At 44.2% G+C, this 16,474-nt stretch overlaps 1 protein-coding gene across 1 annotated transcript in view; it reads left to right on the top strand.

Moving 5' to 3' along the window:
- The window catches only part of LOC124788564 (partner of Y14 and mago), a 35,569-nt gene extending 19,410 nt beyond the window's left edge, over positions 1-16,159 (top strand). Inside the window, exon 4 of the mRNA XM_047255834.1 lies at positions 14,715-16,159. Coding sequence (XP_047111790.1) covers positions 14,715-15,157 — 443 coding nt within the window. The 3' untranslated portion in view covers positions 15,158-16,159. The remainder of the gene's footprint in view (positions 1-14,714) is intronic.
- Positions 16,160-16,474: the final 315 nt, after the last annotated feature.

The raw sequence follows: 16,474 nt of genomic DNA, 5'->3' as shown, positions 1-16,474 counted from the left end.
GATAGATTTGACAGTGTCTAGCAAGAAAATTAGGATTGTCAGTATATTCACATTGTGAAGGGACAGATCAAGATAAGATGGATAGTTTTTATGAGGCACTCAGTGATGTAGTTGTTAGAGTAAAGGACAAGGACAAGGACAGTGTTCTGCTCATGGGTGATTTTAACGCCAGGATTGGAAATCGAACAGAAGGGTATGAAAAGGTTATGGGTAAATTTGGAGAGGATATGGAGGCCAACAGGAACGGGAAACAACTCTTGGATTTCTGTGCCAGTATGGGCTTAGTAATCACAAACTCCCTTTTTAAACATAAGAACATTCACCGGTATACTTGGGAAGGCAGGGGAACCAGATCTGTCATTGACTATATAATAACAGACCAGGAATTCAGGAAGGCTGTGAGGGACACACATGTATTCAGGGGATTCTTTGATGACACTGATCATTATTTAATCTGCAGTGAAATTGGGATTGTGAGGCCAAAAGTGCAAGAGGTCAGGTCCATATGTAGGAGGATAAGAGTGGAGAAACTTCCTGATAAGGAAATCAGGCACAAGTACATAACAGCGATCTCAGAAAGGTACCAGTTAGTTGAATGTAGTCAATTACAGTCATTGGAAAAGGAATGGACAAGGTACAGGGACACAGTACTAGAAGTGGCTAAAGAATGTCTTGGAACAGTAATGTGTAAAAGTAGGATGAAGAAAACAGCTTGGTGGAATGATACAGTCAAGGCAGCCTGTAAAAGGAAAAAGAAGGCATATCAAAAATGGCTACATACCAGAACCCAGGTAGACAGAGAAAGTTATGTTGAAGAAAGAAACAAAGCCAAACAGATAATTGCAGCATCGAAGAAGAAATCGTGGGAAGACTTTGGAAACAGGTTGGAGACTATGGGTCAAGCTGCTGGAAAACCATTCTGGAGTGTAATTAGCAGTCTTCGAAAGGGAGGTAAGAAGGAAATGACAAGCATTTTGGACAGGTCAGGAAAACTGATGGTGAATCCTGTGGATGCCTTGGGCAGATGGAGGGAATATTTTGAAGAGTTGCTCAATGTAGGTGAAAATACGATCAGTAATGTTTCAGATTTCGAGTTAGAATGGGATAGGGATGATGATGGAAATAGGATCACATTTGAGGAAGTGGAAAAAATGGTCAATAGATTGCAGTGCAATAAAGCGGCTGGGGTGGATGAAATTAAGTCGGAACTCATCAAATACAGTGGAATGTCAGGTCTTAAATGGCTACACAGGATAATTGAAATGGCCTGGGAGTCGGGACAGGTTCCATCAGACTGGACAAAAGCAGTAATTACACCAATCTTTAAACATGGAAACAGAAAAGATTGTAACAACTACAGAGGTATCCCTTTAATCAGCGTTGTGGGTAAAATCTTCTCAGGTATTGTTGAAAGGAAAGTGCGAGTATTAGTTGAAGACCAATTGGATGAAAATCAGTGTGGGTTTAGGCTTCTTAGAGGTTGTCAGGACCAGATCTTTAGCTTACGGCAAATAATGGAGAAGTCTTATGAGTGGAACAGGGAATTGTATCTATGCTTTATAGATCTAGAAAAGGCATACGACCGGGTTCCTAGGAGGAAGTTATTGTCTGTTCTACAAGATTATGGAATAGGAGGCAAACTTTTGCAAGCAATTAAAGGTCTTTACATGGATAGTCAGGCAGCAGTTAGAGTTGACGGTAAATTGAGTTCATGGTTCAGAGTAGTTTCAGGGGTAAGACAAGGCTGCAACCTGTCTCCACTGTTGTTCATATTATTTATGGATCATATGTTGAAGACAATAGACTGGCTGGGTGAGATTAAGATATGTGAACACAAAATAAGCAGTCTTGCATATGCGGATGACTTAGTTGTGATGGCAGATTCGATTGAAAGTTTGCAAAGTAATATTTCAGAGCTAGATCGGAAATGTAAGGACTATGGTATGAAGATTAGCATCTCCAAAACGAAAGTAATGTCAGTGGGAAAGAGATATAAACGGATTGAGTGCCAAATAGGAGGAACAAAGTTAGAACAGGTGGACGGTTTCAAGTACTTAGGATGCATATTCTCACAGGATGGCAACATAGTGAAAGAACTGGAAGCGAGGTGTAGCAAAGCTAATGCAGTGAGCGCTCAGCTACGATCTACTCTCTTCTGCAAGAAGGAAGTCAGTACCAAGACTAAGTTATCTGTGCACCGTTCGATCTTTCGACCAACTTTGTTGTATGGGAGCGAAAGCTGGGTGGATTCAGGTTATCTTATCAACAAGGTTGAGGTTACGGATATGAAAGTAGCTAGGATGATTGCAGGTACTAGTAGATGGGAACAATGGCAGGAGGGTGTCCACAATGAGGAAATCAAAGAAAAACTGGGAATGAACTCTATAGATGTAGCAGTCAGGGCGAACAGGCTTAGATGGTGGGGTCATGTTACACGCATGGGAGAAGCAAGGTTACCCAAGAGACTCATGGATTCAGCAGTAGAAGGTAGGAGGAGTCGGGGCAGACCGAGGAGAAGGTACCTGGATTCGGTTAAGAATGATTTTGAAGTAATAGGTTTAACATCAGAAGAGGCACCAATGTTAGCACTTAATAGGGGTTCATGGAGGAACTGTATAAGGGGGGCTATGCTCCAGACTGAACGCTGAAAGGCATAATCAGTCTTAAATGATGATGATGATGATGATGATGATGATGAATGTGGTAGTCTTCGCACAAGCGATGATGGACAGCACCTCCAAGGTAGCGAAGAAGTAGAGATTTTCCCATATGACCATTGCACAAGTATACTGTGAATATCAGGAATCCAGTAAAACACCAAATCTCCGATATCACTGCAGCCAGAAAAAGATCTTGCAAGAATGGGACCAATTACAACTGGAGAGTAGTGTTCAACATGACAGAAGTGCAACCCTTCTGCAAATTGCTGCAGATTTCAAAGCTGGGTCATCATCAAGTGTCAATGTACGAACCATTTAATGAAACATCATCAATATGTGCTTTCAGAGCCAAAGGCCCACTCATGCACACTTCATGACTGCACTACACAAAGCTTTACACCTCATCGGGGCCCATCAACACCGACATTGGACTGTTGACTGGAAACATGTTGCTTGGTCAGACGAGTCTTGTTTCAAATTGTATTGAGCGGATGGACATGTACATGTATGGAGACGACCACATGTCATTCTCAATGGAGAGAAGTCTTCCGAAGTAAGAGTGATTTCAGGTGTGCCGCAGGGGAGTGTCGTAGGATTGTTGCTATTAACAATATACATAAATGACCTTGTGGATGATATCGGAAGTTCACTGAGGCTTTTTGCGGATGATGCTGTGGTATATCGAGAGGTTGTAACAATGGAAAATTCTACTGAAATGCAGGAGGATGTGCAGCGAATTGACGCGTGGTGCAGGGAATGGCAATTGAATCTCCATGTAGACAAGTGTAATGTGCTGCGAATACACAGAAAGAAAGATCCCATATCATTTAGCTACAGTATAGCAGGTCAGCAACTGGAAGCAGTTAATTCCATAAATTGTCTGGGAGTGCACATTAGGAGTGATTTAAAATGGAATGATCATATAAAGTTGATTGTCGGTAAAGCAGATGCCAGACTGAGATTCATTGGAAGAATCCTAAGGAAATGCAATCCGAAAACAAAGGAAGTAGGTTACAGTACGCTTGTTCGCCCACTGCTTGACTATTGCTCAGCAGTGTGGGATCCGTACCAGATAGGGTTGATAGAAGAGATAGAGAAGATCCAACAGAGAGCAGCATGCTTCATTACAGGATCATTTAGTAATCACAAAAGCGTTACGGAGATGATAGATAAACTCCAGTGGAAGACTCTGCAGGAGAGACGCTCAGTAGCTCGGTACGGGCTTTTGTTGAAGTTTCGAGAACATACCTTCACCGAGGAGTCAAGCAGTATATTGCTCCCTCCTACGTATATCTCGCAAAGAGACCATGAGGATAAAATCAGAAAGATTAGAGCCCACACAGAGGCATTCCGACAATCCTTTCCACAAACAATACGAGACTGGAATAGAAGGGAGAACCGATAGAGGTACTCAAGGTACCCTCCGCCACACACTGTCAGGTGGCTTGTGGAGTATGGATGTAGATGAAGATGTAGATGTAGGTGAATCCATGGACCCAGCATGTCAGCAGGGTGATATGGGACCCCTGATGCCTCTGTGTGACTCTTGACAGGTGACACATATATAAGAATCCTATCTGGTCACCTTCACCCATTCATGTCCATTGTGCATTCCAACAGACTTGGGCGATTCTGGCCGGACAATGCAATGCCCCACACGTCCAGAATTGCTACAGAGTGATTCCAGGAATGCACTACTGAGTTTAAATGCTTCCACAGGCCACCAAACTGCCCAGACATTAACATTATTGCACATATCTGGGATGCCTTGCAACGTGCATTTCAGAAGAAATCTCCACTCTCTCATACTCTTTTGGATTTATGGACAGCCCTGCAGGATTCGTGATGTCAGTTCCCTCCAGCACTACTTGAGACATTAGTCGAGTCCATGCCACGTCATGTTGCAACATTTGTGCATGGTTGTGGGAGTCCTACACGATATTAGGCAGGTGTACCAGTTTCTTTGGCTGTCCAGTGTACTTTCAGTACATTGTTGCTTTGAAATGGCACACTGTGCACATGTCACACCATAAGAAGGAAATGAATAATCAAAATGCACACAGTTCACACATTGGTAATTGACTATCACTCGCAAAAGTTGATGGTCAAAAGCCGACTAGTGATATCACCATTGCAAAAAGTGGTGTGAAATCTACTCGATCCAGTTGAACTGCCATTGGCTAAAAGAAGGAACCAATCTCACCACATATTAGATTCTGACACCTTTCACCATACTTCATGGTTTTCAGTTTAATTCACCATGTTCACCAGTTTGTGCTTTTTTCTTTATGAACACAAAGGAAAGATGTGTCAAAAATGTGTGATCATAGCAAGTTGGAAAATACCTCGATTACCTTGTACGCTGATATCAATTTCAACTTTTTGCCAAGTTTTTACTTGTTGTTACACATCTGTGATTTTTTAAGGAATGATGAAATTCATTAGGGCACAAATTATTGTATAGACATTGTATTGTACATTTAATTTCCTTCAATTATGCAGATTTTATACAATCTATTAATGAGGATTAAGATTTTTAACCATGTATGCCAATTAAATAGGGTTTTGCTCTTATTTTTGGGGGGGGGGGGGGTTAACATTTTTCTTGATTCAGAATTTTCCTCAATTTTGCGGTTCTGAACTTTGGACCACATGAAAACATAAAATAGGCATTTCCCTGTAGTATCATGATGCCTCCTTTTCTATTTCATTCACAGCTGGTATACTATCTGTGGAGGGTAGTGTGAGGGTAAAAATCGTAGAGGGAGACCAAGAGACGAATACACTAAGCAGATTCAGAAGGATGTAGGTTGCAGTAGGTACTGGGAGATGAAGAAGCTTGCACAGGATAGAGTAACATGGAGAGCTGCATCAAACCAGTCTCAGGACTTTCATGTTTGTGACTATCTTTTAATATTGTGAATATCACGTAAGATGCATGTTCCCCCCAGGGGATCCACAACTCTTTTGTGGATACGTGCGTAGCGAGCACGGGGCCCCGAGCTAATGTGGCCTTCCTTCCTTTCCGGGCTGCATACCTTCCCTTTCCGCATCCTTCCCCTTCCCCTGTCTTCACCCCCCCCCCCCCCCCACACCTCTGGCTCTTTCATTCACTTTCTCCCCCTCTGGGAGTATGGTTTGCGCCTACGTCCGGAGACGGACGCTTGTAAATGTACCGCATTCTTCTTCTTCCTTGCTTGTATGTCTTCTTCCTTCCTGTGTCCTTCTCCTTTCCTTACCTCTTCTCTTTACCCTTTTCTCCGCTGCGGCGTTTGAGACCCCCTCTTCTTTCCTTTCCCTTTCTCTTTCTTCCTCCCTGTGCGTGTCTGAAGGCCGACCCACGCACTTCCATGCGTAGCCGGTGACGAGGTAACGCGTAATTCCCCGCCCCGGGTAGACAGGTAGGACACGTACGTACCCCCTGGTGAAGGCCAGGCCCAGGGAGGGGTGATTACCCGAGCTGATACCTTCCGAAAGTGCCGATTGGTCCCTCCGTCCGTTTGTCGGGAGGTGTGACCTGAGGTGTGAACAATCACCTAAGGCGGGTGTGCCCTCGGTGAGGGCCCCCACAAGGGAGGAGCGCGCCATCGGAGACGCCGGTAATCATGGGGGATTCTTCCGCAATGGTTTCCTCACCTTCCACTATGTCTGCTCACAAACGTAAGTTCACTGAGTCTCAGCCACAGACGGTTCTTCCATCGTTGCCACAGTTCCTTGTTGTTTCTCGGTCTGACGAAGGTCACGACTTTTCCACGGTCAACCCTTTCATTATTCAGAAAGGTGTCGACGCAATTGCGGGTCCTGTAAAGTCTTGTTCCAGATTACGGAATGGTACCCTGTTGTTAGAAACACACAGTGCCCTCCAGGCTCAAAAATTGCTGCGTACTTCTCTGCTCCACACCTTCCCTGTCCGGGTGGAACCGCACCGTACCTTAAATTCCTCGCGTGGAGTCGTTTATACACGCTCCCTCGATGGATTGTCTGATGAAGAAATTCAGCACTACCTGTCTGACCAGGGCGTCACCGCTGTTCGTCGGGTTATGAAAAGGGTTGACTCGAACATCATTCCAACCCGCACTGTCTTCTTGACATTTGACAAAGTTCAACTCCCATCAAAAATCAAAGCAGGCTATGAGATAATTTCCGTTCGCCCTTATGTCCCAAACCCTACGCGTTGCTATCGATGTCAGCGGTTCAATCACACCAGCCAGTCCTGTTCCAATCCGGCCAAATGTGTTACGTGTGGCAAGGATGCCCATGAGGGTGCTTGTCCACCTCCATCCCCACACTGCATCAACTGTATGGGTGACCACGCTGCTTCCTCTCGAGATTGCCCCGTTTTTAAGGATGAAAAGCTCAACCAGGAAATAAGAGTGAAGGAAAAGGTGTCGACCTTTGCTGCTCGAAAGTTACTCGCCAGTCGACAGCCCACTGTGCCTCAGAAAGGAAAATACAGCACTGTCCTTGCTTCTCCTCGGCCAACAAAGGAGGCGGCCACGCAGACTTGCGACCTCACATTTAGTACCACGGTCGTCAGATCGGCCAGCGCAAAGATCGCCCGTTCAACCTCACCACTTTCGCCTGCCCACTCTATGGCTCACCCTTCGTCGGGTTCTGCTAAATCTCGAGCCCAAAAGTCAGACGCCAAGTCTTCGAAAAAAGAGCATTCTCGTGAAGAGTTTTTACGTGCTGCAACTTCACAACCATCGGTTCCTCCTTCATCTAAACATCATACCTCCAAGAAGGCTACGAAGAAACACAGTTCCTCTCCTTCTCCGCCAAGGTGTGTCCCAACTACAGCACCACCTGGCGGAAATCGCCCTCGGCCATCTTCCGTGTCGCCGAGGCGCACTGCTGGTGGCCGGTCAACTGGCCGATCGTTGGTGGCAGGAGCTGCTCCTGACCAACCTATGGATCAGGATCTTCTGCCTTCGACTGAATGCCATTCCATGCTGTCGGTCGCAAGCTCTGAGCAGTCGTTGAGTTGACAGCACCCTTGGTCACGTTTCTCCATTTTCTGTTCACCCTATGTCCATTATCCACTGGAATATCCGCGGCATTCGCGCCAATCGGGATGAATTGTCGATCCTTTTACGATCCTACTCGCCGGTCATCTTCTGTCTTCAGGAAACAAAGCTGCGTCCCCATGACCGCTTTGTTCTCCCTCATTTTCAGTCCGTCCGATATGACCTCCCCTCTGTTGAAGGCACTCCAGCCCATGGAGGACTCATGATTCTGCTCCATGATACTCTCCATTATCACCCAATCCATTTAAACACTTCCTTCCAAGCTGTCGCCGTCCGTCTTTCCCTTTCTGGATACACGTTCTCTCTATGTACGGTATATATTCCATCGTCTACACCACTGGCACGAGCTGATCTCCTTCATCTTCTTGATCAGCTTCCACCCCCCTATTTGCTGGTTGGGGACTTCAATGCCCACCACCCGCTTTGGGGATCTCCACATCCTTGTCCACGTGGTTCACTATTGCTAGACGTCTTCCACCAAGCGGATCTAGTCTGCCTCAACACTGGGGTCCCCACGTTTTTGTCTGCCTCCACGGCAAATTTATCTCATTTGGACCTTGCGGTCGGTACTGTTCCGCTAGCCCGGCGCTTCGAATGGTTCGCCCTTGATGATACGCACTCGAGTGACCACTTTCCATGTGTCCTTCGACTGCAGCCTCAACTGCCATATCTGCGCTCGCGACGCTGGAAGTTTGCCCAAGCCGATTGGACACTTTTTTCGTCTCTAGCGACATTCGATGACCGTTGCTTTCCCAGCGTCGACGATGAGGTCACACATTTTACCGACGTTATTCTCACAGCTGCGGAACGTTCAATACCACGCACCTCCGAATTGCCCCGGCGCCCCCCAGTTCCTTGGTGGAACGAGGCATGCCGTGACGCAATACGTGAGCGGCGACGTGCTCTTCGCATTTTCCGTCACCATCCAACTTTGGCCAACTGTATCCGATATAAGCAGCTCCGTGCGCGATGCCGTCGCGTCATCCGCGATAGCAAGAAGGCAAGCTGGCAATTCTTTATTGGCTCATTTAACACCTTCACTCCCTCCTCGGAAGTTTGGAGTCGGCTTCGACGGTTCTCAGGCGCGCCTAGTTTCTCCCCGGTCTCTGGGCTCACTGTCGCGCATGATACCTTAGTGGACCCCGTCGCAATTTCTAACTCATTGGGTCAGCACTTTGCTGAGATTTCGAGCTCTTCAAATTACCCGCCAGCGTTTCTCCCGAAGAAACGTGCAGCGGAAGTGCGACATCTTGCTTTCTCCTCTCAAAATCGCGAAAGCTACAATACTGTTTTCTCCATGCGCGAACTCCAACATGCAGTCTCTTCTTCTCGCTCCTCCGCCCCAGGACCGGATGGTATCCATGTCCAAATGTTGCTGCATTTATCAACCCATAGCCTGCGCTACCTCCTTTGCCTTTATAATCGAATTTGGACCGACAGTACCTTCCCCAGACGATGGCGGGAAGCTATTGTCGTTCCCGTTCCGAAACCTGGAAAGGACAAACATCTCCCCTCTAGCTATCGCCCCATTTCTCTCACGAGTAGTGTCTGTAAGGTTTTGGAGCGTATGGTGAATTACCGTTTAGCTTGGTGGCTGGAATCCCGCAGTCTTTTAACACCAGCCCAATGCGGATTCCGACAACATCGTTCTGCCGTTGACCATCTTGTTGCTCTCTCCACTTATATCATGAACAATTTCCTCCGGAAACGCCAAACGGTAGCAATATTTTTTGATCTGGAGAGAGCATACGATACCTGTTGGAGGACAGGCATCCTCCGCACACTGTTCTCTTGGGGCTTTCGAGGCCGGCTGCCCCTTTTTCTTCGCGAATTTATGGCAGAGCGCACATTTAGGGTGCGGGTGAACACTACTCTATCCCGTATTTTCTCCCAAGAAAACGGGGTACCCCAGGGCTCCGTGCTGAGTGTTGTACTGTTTGCCATTGCCATTAATCCAATTATGGATTGTCTCCTTCCTGATGTCTCGGGCTCCCTCTTTGTGGACGATTTTGCGATCTACTACAGCTCTCAACGGACCAGCCTTCTTGAAAGACGTCTTCAAGGATGTCTCGATCGCCTCCACTCGTGGAGCATCGAAACCGGCTTCCGTTTCTCACCCAGTAAGACCGTTTGTGTTAATTTTTGGCGACGTAAGGAGTTTCTTCCGCCCTCCTTACATCTAGGTCCTATCAACCTTCTGTTCTCCGACGTCGCTAAATTCTTGGGTCTTATGTTTGACAGAAAACTGTGCTGGTCCTCCCACGTTTCCTATCTTTCGGCTCGCTGTCTGCGTTCCCTTAACACCCTCCGTGTCCTGAATGGCACCTCTTGGGGAGCGGACCGAGTGGTCCTTCTCCGCCTCTATCGCGCCTTAGTGCGCTCGAAATTGGATTATGGAAGCATAGTCTACTCCTCTGCTCGGCCGTCTATTCTTCGGCGTCTCGACTCTATCCACCACCGTGGATTACGTTTAGTGTCTGGAGCTTTTTACACCAGCCCTGTGGAAAGCCTTTATGCTGAGACTGCTGAACCTCCGCTATCCAATCGGCGGACAGTCCTTCTGAGTCGTTATGCTAGCCATTTGTCTTCCATGCCTGCTAATCCAGCCCATGACCTTTTTTTCGACGCCTCCCTTGATGTCGGGTATGCAGGCCGCTCCTCCTCCCTACTACCCCCGGGAGTCCGCTTCCGTCAACTGCTCCATTCTCTTTCCTTCCGCTTTCCTAAAACCTTCTTGACAACTTGGGGTACAGCACCGCCTTGGCTCCGTCCCCGGATCGCCTTGCTCAGAGACCTATGTCAATTTCCCAAGGATGGTACCCCTACACTTGTTTACCGTCGGGCATTTGCTGCTCTATGTGCACAAATGACGGAAGCCACATTTATTTACACCGATGGCTCGAAAACATCGTTAGGTGTAGGGAGTGCCTATATTGTTGGCGACACCCCAAATCACTTTCGGCTTCCCGACCAGTGTTCGGTTTATACTGCGGAGCTTTACGCTATTCTCCAGGCTGTCCACTACATCCGCCGCCATCAGCGGATACAGTACGTAATCTGCTCAGATTCTCTCAGCTCTCTCCTAAGTCTCCAAGCTCTTTACCCTGTGCACCCTCTGGTCCACCGGATTCAGGACTGTCTGCGCTTGCTCCACCTGGGGGGCGTCTCAGTGGCGTTCCTCTGGCTCCCAGGACACGCTGGTATCTGTGGAAATGAGGCGGCCGATATAGCGGCCAAGGCTGCAGTCTCTCTTCCTCGGCCAGCTATTCAGTCTCTTCCGTTTACCGATCTACGGAGCGGTTTATGTCACCAAGTTGCTCATTTATGGCATGCGCATTGGTCAACACTTCCCCATAATAAATTGCGGGAAGTGAAAGCCCTTCCTTGCGCATGGACCTCTTCCTCCCGATCGCGTCGTCGGGAGGAGGTAATTTTAGCTAGACTCCGGATAGGGCACTGTCTTTTTAGTCATCGACATCTTTTAAGCGGTGATCCTCCCCCACTCTGTCCCCACTGCTCTCAGCCGTGGACGGTCAGACACCTTTTAATTGAATGCCCCTATTTTAATCCGTTACGCTCCCGTCTACAGCTATCGCCTGATTTATCGTCGATTTTAGCAGATGACACGCGCTCAGCTGACCGCGTTCTACAGTTTATTAGTGACAGTGAAATGACGTCAGTCATTTGAAGCCTTTTTTTTTGGGGGACAACCAACCCCTTTCTATAGTGGATTTTTAAGCATTCCTTCTGCCTTTAGTTTCTCAAATTTTATGACTTTGTTCCCATTGCTGCTGATTTTAAATTTCGTTTTTTTCCTGTTTTCTACGTCACGGGCTGGGCGCTAATGACCATAGAAGTTTTGCGCCCTAAAACCACAAACAAAAAACAAAAAAAAAAAAAAAAGTGCATGTTGGAGGAAGTAACATGTCTCTTAACTCATTTTGGAATGCCGACTATAAGACTTCTGTGAGTAAATACTCTCGGCAACACACAATATCTTTAGTTTGATTTCTCTTACAGACTGTACATACCTGTAATGAATCATCCAACTCTTCTTTGTAACTGTTTTGTCTGATCCATTAATGTAAGTTTGATATGGGCCGGAAACAGATGTGCAATGCTCACACACTGCTTGAACAATGTTTGTGGATGCCATTTGTATAGTGTGCAAATTACTCTCCCTTATGACTGTTCAGAAGTTTGAAAAAGAAATAAAATTCAAGGTGAAGAAATAAAAACTTCGCTTGTGGCATTGAAATTCTGTCATATATATGGCAAAGCATTTGGAAGATCAGTTGAACAGACTGGATACTATCTTCAGAAAGAGGTTATAAGATGAGCTTCCACAGAAGCAAAGCAAGGGTAGTGGGCAGTAGTGAAATTAAATCAGAGGATGCTAGGACAATTAGATTCAGAAATGAATCACTGATAGTAGCATGAGAGTTCTGCTATTTTGGCAGCAAAATAACTGACAGTGGCTGAAATAGAGGGCATATAAAATGCATGTTGGTAGCAGGAAGAAAAGAATTTCTGAATATGATAAATTTGTTGATATCAAATAAAAATGTGTTAAGATACCTTTTCTTGAAGGTATTTGTATGGAGTGTAGCCTTGAATGGAAGTAAAACATGAATGATTAGCAGGTAAGACAGAAAATGGTAGAAACTTTGGAAATGTGGTGCTACAGGAGAATGCTGAAGATTGGAATGGCAGATCAAATAATTAATGAGATGGTACTGAATCAGATTGAGAAGAAAAGAAATTTATGGCACAAATTCACCTACATAGATGATCGGTTGATTGGACACATACTGAGGAATGAAGGAATTGTCACTTTGTTAATGGAGGGTAATATGAGAAGGGGAGAATAAAAATTGCGAACGAGACATAGGCTTAACTGCAATAAGCAGTCTCAAGTGAATGTAGGTTGCAGTAGTTACTCAAAGACAAAGAGGCTTGCACAGGATAGACTAGTGCGGAGGGCTGCCTCAGACCTTTCTTTGAATCGAAGACCACAACAAGAACATGTTTCCAAAAAACTCAGTCTGGCATCTGTCTTCCCTGGATGCTAGTTTTATACAGTCATTCCACCATATATTACTCAACACAGAAACTATTCGTAGTTACTCGAAGGTTGTAACTGATTCCAGTTGCCAAATGCCAATTGTTTAGCTGTATGGTGCCAGATTCTTTCACCTGTTTTCATACATTACTTCACATTTATTTATATTGAGGGTCAGCTGCAGGTGTTTTGCATCAAACACTGATGATCTGAGAGTCTTCCAACATTTTGTTGAGAGTTACTAACAAAGTCAGCTCCCTGAACAACTGCATCATCTGCACAGAACTTAATAGGCTACACTCTGTTCTTCCACCTCATCAACAATTCCTACATTGCTTATTTCCTAAAGAGCATTTCAGGAGTAATGACATTTGCTGTAAATTGCATGATGGTTTGTGCAACAGCACCCTGACAGGTAGGCTGTGACCTGCAAGAAACTCCACATGTTTTCATATTATAGCTCTGGTGTTGGGCAGTCAGGTCTCCCATCAGGATCTGGCATTACAGCCTACCAGCCTGGGCCACACTGAAAGCTCAGCCGTGCTATGGAGGCACTTGCTAGGAACTTAATCACAGAGTGCCTTTTCTCTATAGCAGACATCGCCAAAGTGGAGGACAGATAACATAACATCTTTGTTACATAATGGAAGGAGTTGTGGCTTCACGCTGAAAAGCTCCCATTAATTACAACTAACATCTGCACTCCAAACAGGCATACTTTCGTCAAACAACATTCCACAGATTGTGCTTTTGTGTGCCAGCTGCGACAGTCAGGCCAGCTGTCGCGACTGTCTACTGGCCAAATGTCACATGAGCCAGCAAGTAAGCTTTCAGTAAATCTTACTTGAGCCTCTGTCCAGGTACAAATTGGCCACTTTGTTGTCACAGACTGTCTCCCAATCGGGAGACCTGTCACAAATCTGAGTACTTTTCGTTGTCCACCTACCAATTGTTCTCAGCCCATTCCCCTACTTTCCATCCTGCTACATTCCTTCCCCTAACTCCATTTTCATCCCATCATACCCCCTTCTTTCCTCATATCAGCATACACTCTGCTTCAAGTGAAAATTTCGTTCTGGACAAAATACTTTATTTAATTAACGTTCACAGTTTTGTGAAATCAGTTTATTTGGATTTAAAACACAGGCGACAATATAAATTTTACTCTACGAGTTAGAAATGCAGTGTGCTCAGCGTACAAATATCTGTTTCATGGACAAATATTGAAAAGTAGTTGCAAAGATACAAGAGAATTCACATTAATGCCATTGTTTAGATTAGATTAGATTTACTTTCATTCCAATTCATCCTTAACGAGGAGGTTCTCCAGGATGTAGAACATGTCAGAAAAACAATAATACATGACAAATATTTACAACTGAAACTAATGCCACAGTGTGGAGCAGGTTGTTGAGGTCTGTATTAAGTAAAGTAGTGAACTAATTATAAATGCTTCAATGATATGCTGTTAGATACTCGTGCAGTGACTGTAGGTGGGTAAGTGGTCCCATTGGCATGACAGTTGAACTAGGCAGGGAACCATTGCAGCACAGGAGGGAAAATTTCTGGCCACATGTTCTTTACAAATACTACACAGGCGAACCATATTGGATTGCACTATAAGAGAGTTAAATTTCTGGTTTATACTGACATATTAGGACTAATTGTGAAAGAAACAGTATAGGTAAGTATTCATTTGTATAAAACAATTAGAGAGTGGAACAGATTGCATTCACGAATCCTGCTCACACTCCTAACAACAATGTGCAGTTTCAAAATTTATCTTGTTAATACTGTTCTGTTTAACAGTTTTCTTTGCATCTACTTTTTTCCTTACACCTGTATCATGGTGTAATTTGGGTATTATTACATTCTCTGTCCTATTTGTATTCCGTTTGCAGTTTTTTTTTACTCTTACAAGTTTTCTTTGTGCAATATAACTGTAGCACTTCCTTTTGTTTCTAGTTGCAGCCAAATCTACCAGGAAGAAAAAGAAAAAAAAGAAATCTGATAATACAGATGAAGTCAGTGAAGGCATGGAGAAAATGCACTTATCTCCAGGAAAAGAAGTGACACAGAACAACAGTCCGGTTAAAAATACGACGCAGACTAATTCTTGTAGTAAGAATCCATCTCAGAGTGCTAAAACTGCCAAGAATTCATCACAGAATAGTCCTACAGCCAAAAGCGAGGGGGAACCATCGCAGCAGAATGACACGTCAATGAAAGATCCTGGCAAGAGGTTGAAAAACCTCAGGAAGAGGCTACGTGAGATCGAAGCTATCGAGGAGAAGATCTCCCAGGGGCAGGACAAACAACTCGAAAAGGACCAGTTGGACAAAGTGGCGAGGAAGCAGGAAGTCCTGAGTGAAATAGAGTTGTTGTCGAAAGTCGTTCGTTCCTCTTAATCGTGTAATATGCTGGAACTGCATTTACGGGCTGCTGTACAGAATTAAGGATGTTTTATTCATCAGGAATAGTCTTCTACACCATTCTGTTACCATTGGTTTTTTTGACGTGTGTAGAAAATTTTTATTGTTACTTTAACAACAGTGAGTCACCACCAGTAATGTAACATACATGTTTTAAGGAAAACTAGTTTTAAGGTTACTTTTAACTTTTAATATGAAGAGTTTCATCAGTTGTTTTTTTGTACAGTTAAATTTTGAATTGTTTTTGTGTTTCCACCTCTCATGTCATACACTATATGCTGAGTGAGGTTGTTCATCATTGTAGTTTTTGCTTTCTTTGTAGGAAGAGAAAGTAATTTTATTTTAAGTGGAGAATTTTTTGTTTTCTCTGTCTTGTGCAATTACATTGTGTGCATGAGAAATTCAGAGATAGTGTTCTCAGGCAGTCCGAACAATATGGTTTTTGTTTATTGAATTACCAGTTGCAAAAATTAAATAATAGATCCTTCTGTTCCCTTAATTATGTCCTTAGCCTACAGAATAAAAATCTGCCTTGCATTTCTGGAGTGCATGTCCCTACCCCCCCTCCCAAAAAAGAAAACATTCCCCACAAAATTTAGTGCAAATTTAAGCATTTCATTAAACAGTGTGTGTTCTCTCTATTATTATGATTATTTACTGTTATTATTATATTCTCTGTACAAAACTTTGTCCTCCAGAAGTTTCTTCTTTAATATGTACAAAGCAGCTGGTAATCAGATCGTGTTTTTGAGGCTTTTTACTGTCAACTCATTGAAATCATTTTGAAAAAATTCTGTGGACACCATTTGTGCCATACCTGCATTCTTCCTGCTGCTAGTGATTTATGGTACATGCCATGTGCGAAATATTTCTAGTCTTTTGAAACAAAAGTCATTGAATTTTTTTATCGTGTTTGACAGGCTACTTTTAGGTTTTGTACTACACTGTAAAAATAAATAAAACTTGTTTAAAATTTAATTCTGTCAATCCAACAGAAATAATGAAATTTGTATGTCATTTCCAGTGGTACAGGATTAAGTCTTATAAAGGATTTGTGACTTATTCACATCACATACTGTGAATGATACTGCCATTAGTAAATTAATACCTAAAACATATTTTGTGTTTATTTTGTTACACCTGTTGGCAGACCATGAAAGTGTCAGTTCTAATGATTCAGTATACCTGACGTGTTAAATGTTGGTTTGAAAATGCTCCTATGTCATTCGAAGCAGATAAGCGTACTTTTCATCATCAGGTTGTAAATGTTTTGCTTTTCTTCGTGAAGGTGGG

Source organism: Schistocerca piceifrons, chromosome 3 (assembly GCF_021461385.2).
Source record: "Schistocerca piceifrons isolate TAMUIC-IGC-003096 chromosome 3, iqSchPice1.1, whole genome shotgun sequence".
Lineage (NCBI taxonomy): Eukaryota > Metazoa > Arthropoda > Insecta > Orthoptera > Acrididae > Schistocerca > Schistocerca piceifrons.
The sequence above is the reverse complement of the archived record's forward strand: the minus strand, read 5'-3'. Positions and strand labels throughout refer to the sequence as shown.